Here is a 16251-nt window from a genome sequence, read left to right on the forward strand (position 1 = left end):
GCTGTGTTATTGAAAGGGTGAGAGGGAACATAAACGGCGAGTTAACTTCTGCAGTGGTGATGGTGCATGGGGCTGGCATAACTGAGGATGTGGCAAGTGCTTGTCTTGGACCTGTATTTGGAGGTAGAATCTATGGAAGGAAACGTGTGCTGATGGAGGAGTGTGCTGGGGAGAAAAACAGGAAGACTCGTGATGACAACTGGAGGATTTGCGTGGAGCTCCAGAGTGAATGGTCATGTCATTTCCTGAAGTGGGAGTGACTGAGGGGGGAGTGGGTTGGGCAGAGCTGTGAACACGGGATGGCAAGAGTTTTGTGTTGGACTTGGTAGTTTAAAAAGTCTGTTAGACTTCCAGTTGGAAAGATGTATGAGCTAAGATCTTCGGAGAGAGCTGAGGGAAATAGGAACTCGGGAGCGTGTAGACTGAATTTTTATATAGATAATAAGCCTGGATGAAGATCACTGGGAAGTTGCTGTGAAGAGTACGTAGCCTGTGTTTTTCCCCCATTGCCTTTTGCTTCATCCCACACCAGGTGTAAGCATTTCTTTCTTCTTGGGTGGTCAGCCTTCTTTCCGTGGTGGAAATTTAGGCATATTCATGTTTCTTTCCAACTCTGGTTAAAATGTAAATATCCATTTCTGTTATGTTTTGTTGCAAGAAAAACTACTTCATAAAATAACTTTCATCATAACTCATTCTTAGAAGGAAAATTACCTCCTTTATTTATTTTTTTATTCTACTTTTATATGCATTGTCCACTTTTGGCTGTTGTTCCTCAGTGTAAACTTTGGACGATGTAGTAATAAGACGATGTCTTATTTTCATACAAATACTCTGTAGAATAAAAGAGAAGGAGAATTAAAGTTGGTAAAACACTTTTAATGTGTAGCCACCATGCACTTTGTTTTATACATCATTTTATTTAATCCTCAAGCCCCTCGCAGGTAGGATATTTCAGCTCGATTTTCAGCAAGGGAGCTGAGAATCAGGAAGATGACGTGATCACGATGTGCTGGGAACAATAGAACTCCTTGTCTGTTCACTCTGACTTTCTGCTTTGCAAAATAGTGGGAAAAGGGCTGCAAAACTTTGACATATTACAGGATTTTTGTTTTTTAGTGTCTGTGGTGGACCAAATTCTACAGTAGATGATGGGGATGCAAAGGCAAGCAAACTCTCGTCTCTGTCCTGGAAGAGTTAACTCTCAGGCAGGAACTAGAAATAAAAGCAAATGGCTCTATCAGTGGGTCTCATCATTTTTGTTTATGGGAGCTCTTTACATTTTTTTTTTTTAATTATTGAGGATCCTGAAGATCTTTTGTTTAAATGGGCTATGTCTGCTGATATTTACCATATTAAAAATTAGAATAGAGAAATTTTTTAATATTTAAATCATTTAAAATAATAAAACCTTGTTGTATGTTTACATAATTTTTTACAAACATTAATTATATTTCCTATTAAAAAAAAAAGCAATGAGTAGAGACATTGTCAGTCTAACCTAGACAGATTAGACTAAGTTTCATCTGTACCGGACAGGCTCTTCAGGAGACATTTAAGGATTATGTAGCTAGCCCTCTTCTCCTGCCTGGGATTTGGAAGTCTGTTTAGGAAAACCCTGAGAGAAGCCCTTTCTCCATTTAACCCAGGGATGCATCCTGACTGTCAATCCTGAATGCTTTTTCCCAATTGTGTGTTAAAGGCTAGCACGGGTCTCATGAGCAAACCCGTCAGGGAAAGTGCCTTCCATTTCTATTTCTTACAGTTTGATGATATTTAAAGCACATTTCTCACATCATAATTAATTACATTAGATAAGGGCTACCTCTCTGCAGTATGTGTTTTTAGCATTTGAAATGTTCAAGTGCTGGCCATTGTTTCTATGGAGTTCCACACCACTGAGAGTTCTCTGACAGGTTTTTGTTTTCTTCCACATTCCTGTCCACCCCCATCTTTCTCACGCTTCTCATGACCTTTATTTCCTTTCCTTTATCCTCTGTATTTGTTCATCCAATTTATTGCTCGGCCTATATTTCAAGACAGGGATGAGTTCAAGTGTGTGCAGCGCTCAGCTTGGCACAAGTGAAGAAGCAGAAAGGTGTGATTCTTCCAGAGATGCACTTGTGCGAACGTACATAGAATCCTTCCTGCTTTTGAGCAAAGCCCGATTCAAAGAATTTTAAAGCCTCTGGCTTAGTGGTGCTTTAAAATAAAGAAATCTTTGTTTCAAAGTATGTTTTCATTTTGTACGGTTAGCGGAACAGAAGCCACTTGGAAGCATTCTGAATGAAAATAGGTAATCCAGCTCAGTATTCCTGGTAAGGAGATGGCCGCACTGTGGCATTTTTAGATACCGGTTTATTTATTGAGCTTCCCTTTTTTGGTACGTGCTCATTTGAAGTGCACATAGATGTGCTTTGCCCCCTCACTTGACTTTAATGTTTTAAGCTCTGTTTTTTGGGCACAAGTCATAGAATATAATCCTCTTCATCTGTGAGGACAGTGTTGATGTTCAACAAGGTGGGTGGCTTGATAGACAAGCTCTTAGTACCAGTATTTTCTTTTGGAGAAGGCATGATTCTTGGATTCAACTGCCATCAGGAGAGTTTGTAGGAATAGTGATTTTTCAGGAAGTGTGTGGAATGGTCTTTACAGAGTGGTCTTCTCTTTGTGGTCCTGGCTGCTAAGAGTGGGGCAGTGAGGGAGGGGAGCCGCTCAGGGTCAGTTCTGGCTCGCTGGGGCCCACAGAGCCTGAACTGAATTCTGGTCTCCCTGGTGACAAGTGGAAAGAGTGAAACAGTGTAGGCTATGTGTGTTCATCCTAAAAATTTTGGATTTGGGGTTAATTTTTTAATAATATTTATTGATACCGTGAGGTTTTCCTTCTTTTATATCCTGTACATACTCTGTACACATTAGTAATTTCTCTTAATATTTCACTACTGAATTGACAGTATTTCCCCCTCCACTATTCATGTTAGTTTTTTTCTTATTTACCCACCCATCTTTTTTCTTGGGGGAGTGTGTGCTTTTTTTTATTCTCTGATTTTTCCTTCTTTTTATTGCCGTATCCTCTTTATTTTTCCATATCACATTCCCACTTTTTTTCCTGTCTCTCTGCTACCTATTGTCTGCCCCCTTTTTCCTACATTTCCCCATATTTTAATTTCTTACCTGCAAAAATTGATTATGGGGGTAATAGAAGTAAAATTGCAGATTGAATAGTTACATTCTGACAATATGAGCATTTGAGCCAGCCAATCCTTGTGATTTTGTTTAAAAGAAAAAAAAACACTTTTACCAGATGTGTGCCTAACATTGTGATTTACATGAATTGTGCAGGCTTTTGTCTCAATATACATTATATGTACTTATTTAAATGCGTTATGTAATCTGTAGATTGTGTTCGAGAGGTAAGATCCATTGTGGACTGGATCTCCAGGCTACATTGTACAGATGACCTTTGAACAGCACAGGGCTTAGGGGTGCTAGCCCTCCATGCGGTTGAATATCTGTGTATAATTTTTGAATCCCCAGAATCCTAGCTACTAATAGTTGTTTGGAAGCCTTACTGATAACATAAACAGTAGATTAACACATTTTTTTATGTTATATGTATTATATACTGTGTTCTTAAAGTAAGCTAGAGAAAAGAAAATGTGATTAAGGAAATCCTAAGAAAGAGAAAATGCATTTACAGCACTGTACTGTATTTACCGAAAAGAATCTGCTTATGAGTGGACCAGCACAGTTCAAACCTGTGTTGTTCAGTGGTCACCTGTACTTGGAGATTTACTATATAATGAGCTTCTTGCTGTGTTTGTGTGCAGCTGTCTGCGAAAACGGGTGTCAGAATGGTGGACGTTGTATTGGACCTAACCGCTGTGCTTGTGTTTATGGATTCACTGGTCCACAGTGCGAAAGAGGTAAGAAAAGAGAAATGAGAACCTCCCTTTGGAGAGGTCTCTTTCGTTCTAAAAGCATGTGATTTTTTTGTTTTCCAATGAAAATTCTTCTAATGAAATAATATTTTTATTCGTCTTCGATGGTGGCTATAACTTGAATGGTGAGATTACGGGACATAACTAATAACAACTGGAGAGTTTTCTCCACCCAAGTGATCTCAGTTCGGGAGGTCACTGGAAGTTCTCTTGGGCAGCAGAAAAGGAGTGGAGGAATGGATGCTCAGTAGGCATCCAGTGTTGTCTACTTTACCCATGTAAATGGTCATTCAAGCCAATATGAAACCAATTTACCATGATATGAATAGCACTTAAACTCCTGATCAGCAGACTGCTGGAAATCGCCAGTGTCAGTGTGCTAAATGAACTCTTAGTGGTGTCTTGGAAGCAAGTGGATGTCAGTGGCATATCAAAGATGTTTAATATTATAAAATGTGATAAATATTTAACACTGAACCGTATGAGTAAAAGTAAGGTTAAACTAAAAGCAGTATTACATAATTACTCATAATGACATACATCCTCAATTTATTTTCCCAGGGCTTGTCATAGCATCTAAACTTGTAGAGTGCTTTCTTTGTTGCAGAACATTAGAGTGTATGAAGCTGTTGAAATATTAAAGATTGAATTGAAATATTCAGATTTTTTGAATTGAAATATTACAGATAAGTAGTGGTGCTGGTTTATGTATGCAGAGGTTTTAAATTGCAAAGAAACCTTGTATTTAAAAAATTAGACTCATTACCCTGACAAAAATTTCATCTTAGTATTTGGGTTAAATTTTGAGAAGAAATTGAGGAATTAGAATTCTACAGTAAAGTTTGAAAAGTAAAATGTGTGAAGCCTTTTAACATACACTGCTATGTGTATATGCCTCATGATATTTATATTATTCATAAGGTAATTGAGATTTCTTGGGACTGAAATATATTCCACAAATGACAGAGTTTATGTTTATACTTAGGGCAAATTTAAATGTCTTTCCTAGATGCTTTTATTTTGGGAAGAAAAATTAATCATGAAATGTTAGCATAAAAAGGTAAGTTGTTAAGAATGGAGTAACACAAATTTCCTACATAATGTTAAGTTTATTTAAATACTACAGAATGCAAAATATTTTAGTTTAAAATTTCAAACATAATTATAATTGGTGGAGATGATGTTCATTTTTCTGAAAGTCACGTGACCTTTGTAGTTCTCTCATCTGAAGCCGATTTCAAGGTCAATTCATAATTGGCAAAGGAATTGGGCAGTTTCAAGTCAGAGGCTTCCAGGCATTGCATCATCATTCTTCAACAGTTATCCATTCATTAGATTTGTTACTCTTTACTACATTTATGGGAATCCAATAAAGACATACATATATCTTACATGTACAGTAGCATGTTTTCAGAAGAAATTAAAAATTAATTAATGAATTGGCCTGAAGGATATTTTTTAAAACATGGGTTTGTTTCTTAAAAATCTTTTTAATTACTACCTTAAAACTTTTTTTTCATCCAAAGTTAATAATTTTCACTCCTGTATTGCCAATATGAACTTTCACACTTTTAGAAGATATTTTCAGTGGAATATTTTAGTGTGTAATAGCTAATCCCTGTAAAAGTAGAGATCATACTTTTTCTTAAAAAACATTGTCGACACAGATACACAAGGAATAATTCATTTATGTTGAGCTTAGTGAATAGGCTCACATGCCCTGTTAACATTGCAAGTTCGTATTGTGTTTTTCAGTTACCGAGTTTCAAATGTATGTTCTTTGTTCTCTTAAAAAAAAAATTGTAAAATGAGGGATGTTTTTCCTCCTTAATATAGGACACATATAATTTTCTTTTAAATTGGCCTCTGGGGATCAGTTATACGATAAAACAGGGCTGCTTTTCCAGCTATCTAGGCTTCTGGCAGACTGGTTTCCGGACTGGAGACAGAGACTGAGTGGTAACTGAGTGGCTAGCATGATTACGGTATTTAACTTGAGTCTTGGTGCTCGGTAAGCTGAACCTCTTTGGAGTTCTCTTCTCACTTATGCTGCTATGTACAATGACCTTTTATACTTAGCATTAAAGAAAGAGTTCTTATGGTCACTGCTAATGTAGAAGGCAGACAACCCAGCTGTGTCCAAGGCACATGTGCAGACTCAGCTCTTGGCTTCTCTCTCTGTATACGTGGCATTTGAAAAAAATATAAATATTGTACTTAATATTTACCTGAGAATACAGAGAAATGGAATTAACATCATATATCAAGACCTGGTGCTTTTTCCCCCCAAACACTTAAAATGTACCTTATTATTTATCAGTAGAAATTTGGAGGGGACGTGGTGGGCAGGCAAGAAATGGATTTACCTAAGGTATTTCTGGACAAAATACTGTGATAACTTGATCACAAATGCAGCCAGCTTAAAGTCCCTATTTCAGCTTCTTTGACTTTGATTGTTGAAATCTTGAATTTTCCTTCAGGCTTATGTAAGGACCATGTGTTAGGAATAGATCCTAGACTCTTAAATTATCCATAAATTATTATTACACACTTTTTATCATTTAAACATGACTTTCTTTTAGAAAATGCATAAACTTGGTGAAATTTCAAATATCCTTGTATTTAGTGACATTTCCTATGTACATTTTTCAGTAAATGGTACCTTAAAAAGGAGGATTGGAGATTAACTTTTTAATCTACTGACATTTTTAAGAAAAATTCCATTTGTGTATCTGAAGCTACTTTAAAAAAGGTGAGATCAAATGTGAGAGTCTGTGAAATATAAACTTTCGAGCCTTTGTGTAAAATGAAACATGGATGGATTTCTCTTCAGGATAAGTTTCGTAAAATCATCCAGTTGTAGAACCTTATGTATGATCTCATTGTCTAAAAGCCTTTTGGAGGAGTCACTCATCCTCTGCTTGAATAGCTCCAGTCATAGGGTTCTCACTCACTCACCCAGTTGTGAAGCAGGGTTTCATGGTCAGAATCCTGATTGTTCAAATGCTGTATTATTATGGTTCTGCCTAAGCTAGGCATTTAGCAGATGGATAGCCCCATCCCTTATAGTCCATTTCAGTGGACATGATGATGGCAACTTCTCTGAAAGGAGGCACTCATAGTCTTACCCCTCAGGTTTGCATATGGGCAACTTGTAGTCTAATTATAAGCTCTTGAGTTATTCTGTATATTTTTGTTTATCCACCCACATTTCAGGAAGTAAAGTAACTGGGACAGCTGTTCAGCCTACTCAGACCATATCTAGATTCTCCAAATACGAGAGTGGAAGCAGGCAAACTAGGGTTTTCCTGAATTCTGGGAATTAGGTAGACCAGACCTGAGTGTGTTCAGAAACAAATGACGCATGTATTAATTAACTAATTCCATGGTCTTGGAATTTTTTTATAAAGTACGCATAGTGAGTTTGTTTAGCCTATGAAGTAACAGCAAATTAGTGTGACCAAGAGTACAGGGGAGCACGGGGAGAGAATAAGCTGGTATATTATGCAGGATTCTATACACAATGGATTTGATGCTTCCAAGAAATGTATAAGCAGTCCTCTTCAGAAAAAAAATCCTTCCATTGTAATATTTTTATCTGAAAGAAACACTTTTATTATAAAATAATTTCAAAAATAGGATAAAAATATGCAATTATTCATAATTCCTCCAATCAGAATTACTTTATAAAATTTTGAGGGGTATGCTTTGAATCCTTTTTTCTACTACACATATATTGCTTATGAAGATTGAGATCTTTCCATTCTTACTGGAATCCACCCTTCTGTAACGTGAAATCTGCTTGTATCCTGCTCCTCGTTTGTGTTATGAAATACATTATGTTATAGATTGAAATAGTTGTGTTGCATATTGTAACAGTGAGGGCTAGGCATCTACATTCTCTACAATCATGCCATGTTTGTAAAGTTTTTTTCTTGGTGTCGTAGATGAGGGAACTTTGCCCAGGTGAAGCTTATGGTAGCATTGGGAAGTATAAGGACAAAAAGAGGATATCAGACAATCTAATTTAAAACCTTTAACTCAATTACTGTGATAGCTGTCTGCCTGCCATAATTATATTTCTCTATTAGTTGACATTTAGGGTCATTTCCAGATTTTCTTTTTTGTTTCGTTGGCTTATTTGTATTTTAGCAATGCCATGATAAGAATCTGTGTAGATAAATCTGTAACCTCAATTTTATTCTTAGAAATGCAACTGCTGAGTTGTTGAGTATGTGAAAACTTAAAGCTTTTGATCTGTTCTGTTTATTTCCCTCTAAAAAGGCTTTTTATGATTTATTCCTTTGGTATTATTTGTAGAAAGTCTTTCTTTATTCCCAATTCTTAAAAATATCTACAGTTTCCCCCCTAGTGCTATGGAGATTTTCTTTTTGCTTTTTTAACTGTAAGTTAGGTTATATAGGAGGGTAATTTTATTTTTAAATGAAGTAAATTCATTTATGAATATTAATTTTCATGTATCTTTTGAGTGCTTATTAAGTGTTAGGCTAGGTAGTTGGAGCTCAAACTACAAAGACAAATGGTATAAACTCTGTTAATGAAAAACTAAAGAACAGTAGTGGTCATCTACTTAAACATTAAAAAGGAATATAATATGCAAATAATATAATAAGAGTAAGGGACGACTTTATTTGAGGGCTCAGGAATGCTTCCTGGAAAACTGAGAATTAGAAATGTCTTCCTGCAGGTAATCTGAATGAAAAAAAATATAACTCATTATAATGAGAAAAAGCAGTTTTGGCCTAATTCCTGTATTGATATTACAAGAAACATCATGGTTGACTTTTATGCTAAATAATATTATTTAAACTCCACACTTAAGTACCATTTACCACAATCACTGAGCTGAACTTGTTTGATTGAAATAAAATGTCTGCCTTTCTCTTGCACTCTGAAGATTTAGGAAGAAAGAAATTAGAAGGAACAGAGAGAGAATGTTACCAACTACAGATGTCAAACTCACGTGCGCCCCCCCCACACACATTTCTGCACTCATGAGACTGTTAAGAACATTTTATAACCTCGCACTCTCTAAGCTAAACTTAGCCTTAAATGGGCATCAGAGAAATACCAAAAGATCTGTGGGAACTTTACTTTTTGGCACTAGCTCAGATGACATCCTTATCGTGAATGCCATTAAGAACACAAGGGAAGGAAAACGAGAGCAAAAAAGCAGACAGTGGGAAGTAGAAGGGAAGGGAGAGAAGAAAGAAAGAAAGGATGAGAGAAAAGGAAGGTGTCATGCTGAGACTAGGAGTGGAGACACTTGGTTCTAGAAAGGAAAGGTCTGCATTGGAGAGATAGTCAATGATTGATCTGATCTGAGAGAAGCCGGAGTTCCCGCTTCTCAATCCTTGCTTTAAACCTCTGCTGTTTAGATGTGTGCAGTAAGATCCAATGTGTTGGCAGCCTGTTAGACTTCAGTGCTTTACCTTAGAAACTCCTTTGAATTAAAGCAGTGAGCATTTTCATTTTATTTTAGCTCTAAGTGCCCCTTATTTATACATTTCCTTGTTTTTTGGTTTATCTGCCTAGAGGCAGGGAAGCCTGCAGTAGAACATTTAAAATATTAAAATGTTTTACGTATGTGTAATTGTGTAAATATTTTCCTCTTTTCCTATTTCAACATCAGGTTGGAAGGCCTTAGAGATTAACTGGTGTGGAACCTGGGCAGAGCTACCACAGACACACATACACATGAATTAAATATAAAGAAATGTTACGTAGTATTTAGCCAAAAATAATAATAAAATGTGCATGTGTGCTCCATACATTTGACCCTTGAACAACATAGGTTTGCACTCTGCAGCTACATTTATATGTGAGTTTTTTTCAATAAATATACTACAGTACTGTAACTGAATTTTCTTATGATTTTTAATAACATTTTATTTTCTCTTCGCTTACTTCATTATAAAAATGTAGTATATAATACACATAAAAATACATATTAATCAACTGTTTATATTATTCGTAAGGCTTCTGGTCAAGCAGTAGACTACTAATGGTTAAGTTTTGGGAGTCAGAAGTGATATATGGATTTTCAACTGCACGGGGGCCAGTGCCCCTTACTTCTCTGTTGTTCAAGGATCAGTTGTATTTCAAAAATCCGAAACATTATAAATTCCTAAGTGGTGCCTGCATCCAAGGGTTTTAGATAAAGGACTGTGGACCTGCAATTGCTTTATGGAATTGTTGGAAAGATTAAAAGCAGCAATGTGTTCAGCTCCTGATATATAAGAGGCAGAGCGCCTGGCACATGGGAGGCATCCTCTAAGTAATATTTAGTTGTGTTTTAAATTCGCAGGGTGTAGTCAGAATCAGAACTGAATATTAAGACCTATATGATCTTGGAAATGTGATTACTCTCTCCGATCCATACAAACCATATTTTAAGAGAGGCTCACCTTCCTGGTATGAGAATTAAATGAGAGATACAGTGCCTAGCTAGGGTCTGGTATGAGAAAGTACTCAGTGAATGATAAGCTATCATGGTGGAAAACGAAAACAAGGTATGATAGGTTTTCTTGGACAAAAATCGTTTTGATGAAGGAGAGCGATAATTCCCGGATTACTGGGAGTGTATCAGATCAGGGGCCATCGGTTGTGAACAAGGTTAAGTTTCATTGTTTTAATTTCTGTAGGTTTTTTGGTGATAATACACAATAAATTGAAAGATATATTTGTCATTACCATTACTTTGCATGTTATGCGGTTGAACTTTTAGACCCTACTTATATTGTTTTGACATATTTGTGCTATAAATACCAGTGGTGCCGTCAGTAGTTACTATTTAACTGGTCTGTTTGGTCTTAGTCTCTGCCTTCACTGTACACAAGGTCTATTTCTGGGCATTTTGCAGTAGAACTGATATATGTGTAGAGATTATTTTGCTCAAGATACTTGTAATCAGTAGACTTGCATGTTGCTCAATCTAATAAAAGGAAGTTGCGGCAGGCCTTCAAACAGGTCAGAGAACGGTTCCTCTGTGAAGCTTTCCTTGACTACCACACACCCCCTGCCTCAGGTTACTTTTCAGGCAAAAATTAGGCATGCTCTCCTTTTATCTACCTGTCATGTATTCCATCCCTCTAGAATAGCTCTCTTCATCACTGTGCTGTGACTGCTTACTTACCTGGCAGTGAGCTTATTAAGAGCAGAGATTTTTATCTGAAGTTGCCTTTGTGTTCCTTCTCCACACAGTGCATATACTGATATGCAAGGCACACCAGTTATTTGACTGGATAAGCACTGGGGTTCCAAGTAGAAGAAATAGGATGAAAAAAAAGTATAGACATGGTAGAGGACCTTGAATGTTCATGGAGGCTTGTTTGTCATGGAGGCTGTAAGACACAGTGAGTGAAACAGAAGCATAGAAGATGAGGCTGGGCAAATGGCCTTGGACCTTAATGTATGAAGTTTGGAATGCCGGAGTTGAGAGGCTACCCTTTATTCAGCAGGCACTGGGTAGAGAGATTATGAAGGACTTCTGTACTAGAAAGTAGTTCTCCAGAGAGGTTACTCTGGAGTGGCAAACAAAAAGGAATGGAGGGTGAAGAAACTGTGTCAGATACACCAGCATCACTAGTCCTGGTGAGTAAATCCTAAAAGCAACATCCAGAAGGATCAAACATCCAAGAAGAAAGTTCAACAATATTTGTAAGAATACAAATATACTAAGCACTCTGTAAGTTAAAATTCACAATATATGGCATCTAAACAAATGGTATCATTCACACATTTTCTACAAATGAGCAGAAGAGTGTGATCATAATGAGAAGAAATATCAGTTTACCAAAATCAATCCTGAACCTACATGGATGTTAGAATTAGCAGACTACAAGATTAAAACTGTTATTATAAGGATATTCTGTTTGTCCATAAAGCCAGAGGAAAGACTCAAAATGTTAGAGATATGAAATCCAAATTGAATTTCTAGAGATGAAAACTGTAGTATCACAAGTGAAATATATTCTGGATGGGATTAATGGCAGGTTAGACATTGTAGATGTAAAGATAAGTGAACCTGAAGACATAGCAATGAAAATTAAAATGAAAGAGAAGGAAGTTTTAAAAATATTGGATCATATTGGCGAGCTTCCGGTGAACTGTATACATGGAATTTGAAGTTACCACAGGAGTGGGTGGAAGAAAAAACATATTTGAAGAAATAATGGCAGACATTCTCCAAGTTTGGTGAATTCTATAAAGTAACAGAACTGGGAAGATAAAGAATCCCAAACAGAAGAAACACTGAGAAAACTGTCTCAAGAGACAACATGATCAAATTGCTCGTAACTACATAAACAGAGAAAATCTTAAAAGCGGCTGGAGAAAAAGACTCTCTTTTATACAAAGTTTAAAAAGATAAGCGTCACAAAAAATTTCTTGTCAGAAACAGTGCAAGTGAAAAGTCACTGGTACAGCATACTTAAAGTACTGAAATTTTTTTAAAAAAAAGTCCTAGAATCCTATATCTAGGAAAATGTCTTTCAAAAACAAAGGCAGAATAAAACCTTTTTTAAATTTATAAAAGATGAAAGAATTCGTCACCAGCAGACCTGCACTTCAAGAAATGTTAATGGCAAAATAAATAAATAAATAAATAAAGGCAGTCCTTCGAGCAAAGGAAAAATACCAGATATAAATATGAATCCCTACAAAGGAATAAAGAGTATCAAAAAGGTATCTGGGTAGATATGTAAGATTTTTTTTCCTAGTATTTAAGTCTCTGAGAAGCAATTGGATGTTGAAACAAAAATAATTAAAATTTTCTGTGGAGTTCTGGCAGATGTGGTGAAATGAAAGAGCAGCACAAAGGCTGGGAGGTTCTTATACTGCCAAGTAGCATAATGTTACTTGAAGACAGGCTTTGGTAAATTAAAGATGTGTACTCTAAGCCCTAAAGCAACTACTGAAAAATATAGAATTGTACTCATAAGTCAACAAAAGGTGATAAAATGGAATAAAAAAATACTCAAAGTAGCCAAGTAAGATAAAGCAAATAAATGGACAATTAGAAAACGTAGAGTTAAATGTAACTGTATCAGTAATGGCTTAAATGTGAACAGTCTCAGCATCCAATTTAAAGGCAGAGATTGCTAGGATAAAAAACCAATATCCAATATGCTGCCTATAAGAAATCTACTTAGATTAGAAGATAATAATAGATTAAAAGCAAAAGGATGGAAAAAGAGGTATATGGCTGATACTAATCAAAAGAAAGTTTGAGTGGCTTAATTAATATCAAAGAAAGTAGATTTCAGAGCAAAGGGTAGCATCAGGCATGAAGAAGGTCATTTCATAATGATAAATCATTTAAAAGGATATTATAATTCTAAATGTTCACACACTTCATAACATGGCCTCAAAATACATAAGGTAAAAACTGATAGAACTGCAAGGAGAAATAGACAAATCTGCTATGGCTGGAGATTTCAGCACCTCTCAATAATTGAGAGAAGGAGATAGTAAAGAGACAACACTTGAACATCACTATCAATGTACGTGATGAGTTTGACTTTTATGGAATACTCTCACACGATAGCAGAGAACTCTATACATTCTTTTCAAGTGCATGTGGAACATGTAGCAAAAGAGATCATTTTCTGAATTATAAACCAAGTTTCCATAAATTATGCAATGTGTGTTCTCACTCTATAATGGAATTAAATCAGAATTCAATAACAGATCCCTGCAAAACACATTCTGTAATTGTGTAATTCATTTCTAATACCCATGGATCAAGGAAGCAATCAAAAGGGAAATTGGAAAACATTTTGACCTGAATAAAAGTGAAAACACAATATATAAAAATTTTGGGGATGCCACAAAGGAGTACTTAGAGGGAAGCGTATGGTGCTGAGGTCTATGTTAAAAGAAGAAAGGTCTCAACTAAGTGAATTCAGCTTCTTCATTAAAAAGTTAGAAGCAAAAGAGCAAGTTAAACCAAAAGTAAGCAGAAGAAAAATGATAAAAGTCGAAGTGAAAGAAATGAAGTACCAAAGAGAAAAAGTGAAAAAATCATTGAAATTGAAAGCTAGTTCATTGAAAAGATCAACAAATTGAAAAGTTTGTACCCATAATGATCAGGGAAAAGCAAAGGCACAAATTATCAATATCAAGAATGTTGAGAGAAGATACCACTACAGATTTCACTGATGTTAAATGGGTAATGAGACAATATAATGAAAAACTTTAAGCCAATAAAAGTAAAGTGGACAATTTCTTAAAAGACACAAATCAGAAAGCTCACTCAGGGAGAAATAAACATGAATATCTCTATGTTGATTAAAGAAATGGAGTCTTTAAAAGCCTTCTCATAAAGAAAACTGCTGACCCAGATGGCTTCAGTGGTGAATTCTACCAAACATTTAAGAGGGCATAATGCCAATTATATGCAGACTTTTCTAGAAAACTGAACAGGAATTAAAGCTTCCCAACTCATTCTGTGAAGTTGAATTACCTTGATACCCGAACTGAAAAAGACACTTCAAGAAAAAAGGACATGAAAATGTTTCTCATGATGTAAAACTTACCAGAATTTTAGCAAAGTGTATCAGCAGTACTTTGAAAACGTAATATAAGCAAGTGGTTTTTATCCCAGGATATTAAGAATCAGTGTAACTCATCATATTAACAATTTTTTCAAATCCTTTGACCATCTAAATAGCTGCAGAAAAAAATTTGACAAAATCTATTCCCCCAAACTGTCAACAAACTAGAAAATTAAAAAAAAGAACTTCTTGATGTGATAAAAGGGCATTTCCAAAACGCCTATACCTGACATCATCCTGAATGATGAAAAGCAAAATTCTTTTACCCTAATATCAAGAACAAAGCAGGAGGAGACATTCTTACCGCTTCTTTTGAACATTGAAGTCTTTGGTTCTAGAAGGGCAATAAGACAATAAAAGTAAAAGTCATAGAGACTGGAAAGGAAGAAGTGAAACTTTTACTAGCAGATGACTTCATTGTCTATGTAGGAAATAAGTTTAGCAAGATTGCAGGACACAAGATCAACGTATGTAAGTCAGTTGTATTTCTTTACCAGTGATCAACTGATTTAAAAACAGTGCCATATACAGTACCATAAATATTATGAAGTGCTTGAGAGTTATTATGACCAAAAAAATGTACAAGGCTTGTATACTGAAAACTATAAAACATTGTCAAGCAAAATTAATGAAGATGTAAATAAATGGAAAGATATACTATACCATGTACTATGTACATGGATTGGAAGACTCAATATTGTGGGATGCCTCTTGTCCCCATAATTATTAGGTTCAACACAATTCTGATAGAAATCACAACAATTTTGGAGAAGTTAAGAGACTGATTATAAAATTTATATGAAAATGCAAAGAACCTAGAAAAGCCAAAGCACATTCTAAAAAGAACAGGATTGGAAGACTTAAACTGCATGATTTTAAATTTATTATCAAGCTGTAGTAATCAAGAGAGTTTGGCATAAAGATGGACAAATAGAGAACCCCAAAACGTATACCCATAAATACACAGATGAACAAAGTTGCAAAGGTATTTCAGTGCAGTCTTTTTAACAAGTGGTGCTAGAATAAATGGATATCCATATGCTGCGAAAAGAATTAACTTTGATCCATATCTCTCACTAAATATAAAAATTAGGTCAAAATGAATCATAGACCTAAATGTGAAATCTAGAACAATAAAACATCTAGAAGAAAACAGAAGATCCTTATGTGGGGTAGGCACAAATCATTAGATACATCACCCAAAGAATACCACCCCCCCAAAAAAAGAGAGAAATTGATGAATTGGATTTCATCACAATTTAAAAACCTCTGGTCTTGAAAGACATTGTTAAGATAATTAAAAGTCAAACAAAAAACTGATGAAGATATTCGTTAATCATATGTCTTCTAAAGGACTTGGACGCGGGATATATAAAGAAATCTCCAAACTCAATAATAGGAAAACCAACCACCCAATTAGAAAAACAGGCAAAGATTGTGGTTACACTTCATTGCAGCAAAGACCAGTGAATGGCATATAAACTTATAAAAATAGGTTTAACATCATCAGTCATTAGGGAAACAAAAATCACAGTGAGATATTAATATTACTATGGGGAGCTTTCATACGTTGCTGGTAAGAACGTAAATGGTACAACTACTTGGAAATAGTTTGTCGGTTTCTTAAAAATTTAAACATACACGTATTATATGATTTAGCTGTTCGCTCCCAGTTATTTGCCCCAGATAAATAAATGTATGTATCCATACAAAAACTTGACTGGAGGCTCTGA

General features: G+C 35.5%; 1 protein-coding gene across 1 annotated transcript in view; it reads left to right on the top strand.

Moving 5' to 3' along the window:
• FBN2 (fibrillin 2) overlaps positions 1-16251 on the top strand; it is a 240051-nt gene that overhangs the window by 13356 nt on the left and 210444 nt on the right. Inside the window, exon 5 of the mRNA XM_045794807.2 lies at positions 3831-3926. Coding sequence (XP_045650763.1) covers positions 3831-3926 — 96 coding nt within the window. The remainder of the gene's footprint in view (positions 1-3830; positions 3927-16251) is intronic.

Source organism: Ursus americanus, chromosome 5 (assembly GCF_024610735.1).
Source record: "Ursus americanus isolate L20-20 chromosome 5, mUrsAme1.1.p, whole genome shotgun sequence".
Classification (NCBI taxonomy): Eukaryota; Metazoa; Chordata; class Mammalia; order Carnivora; family Ursidae; genus Ursus; species Ursus americanus.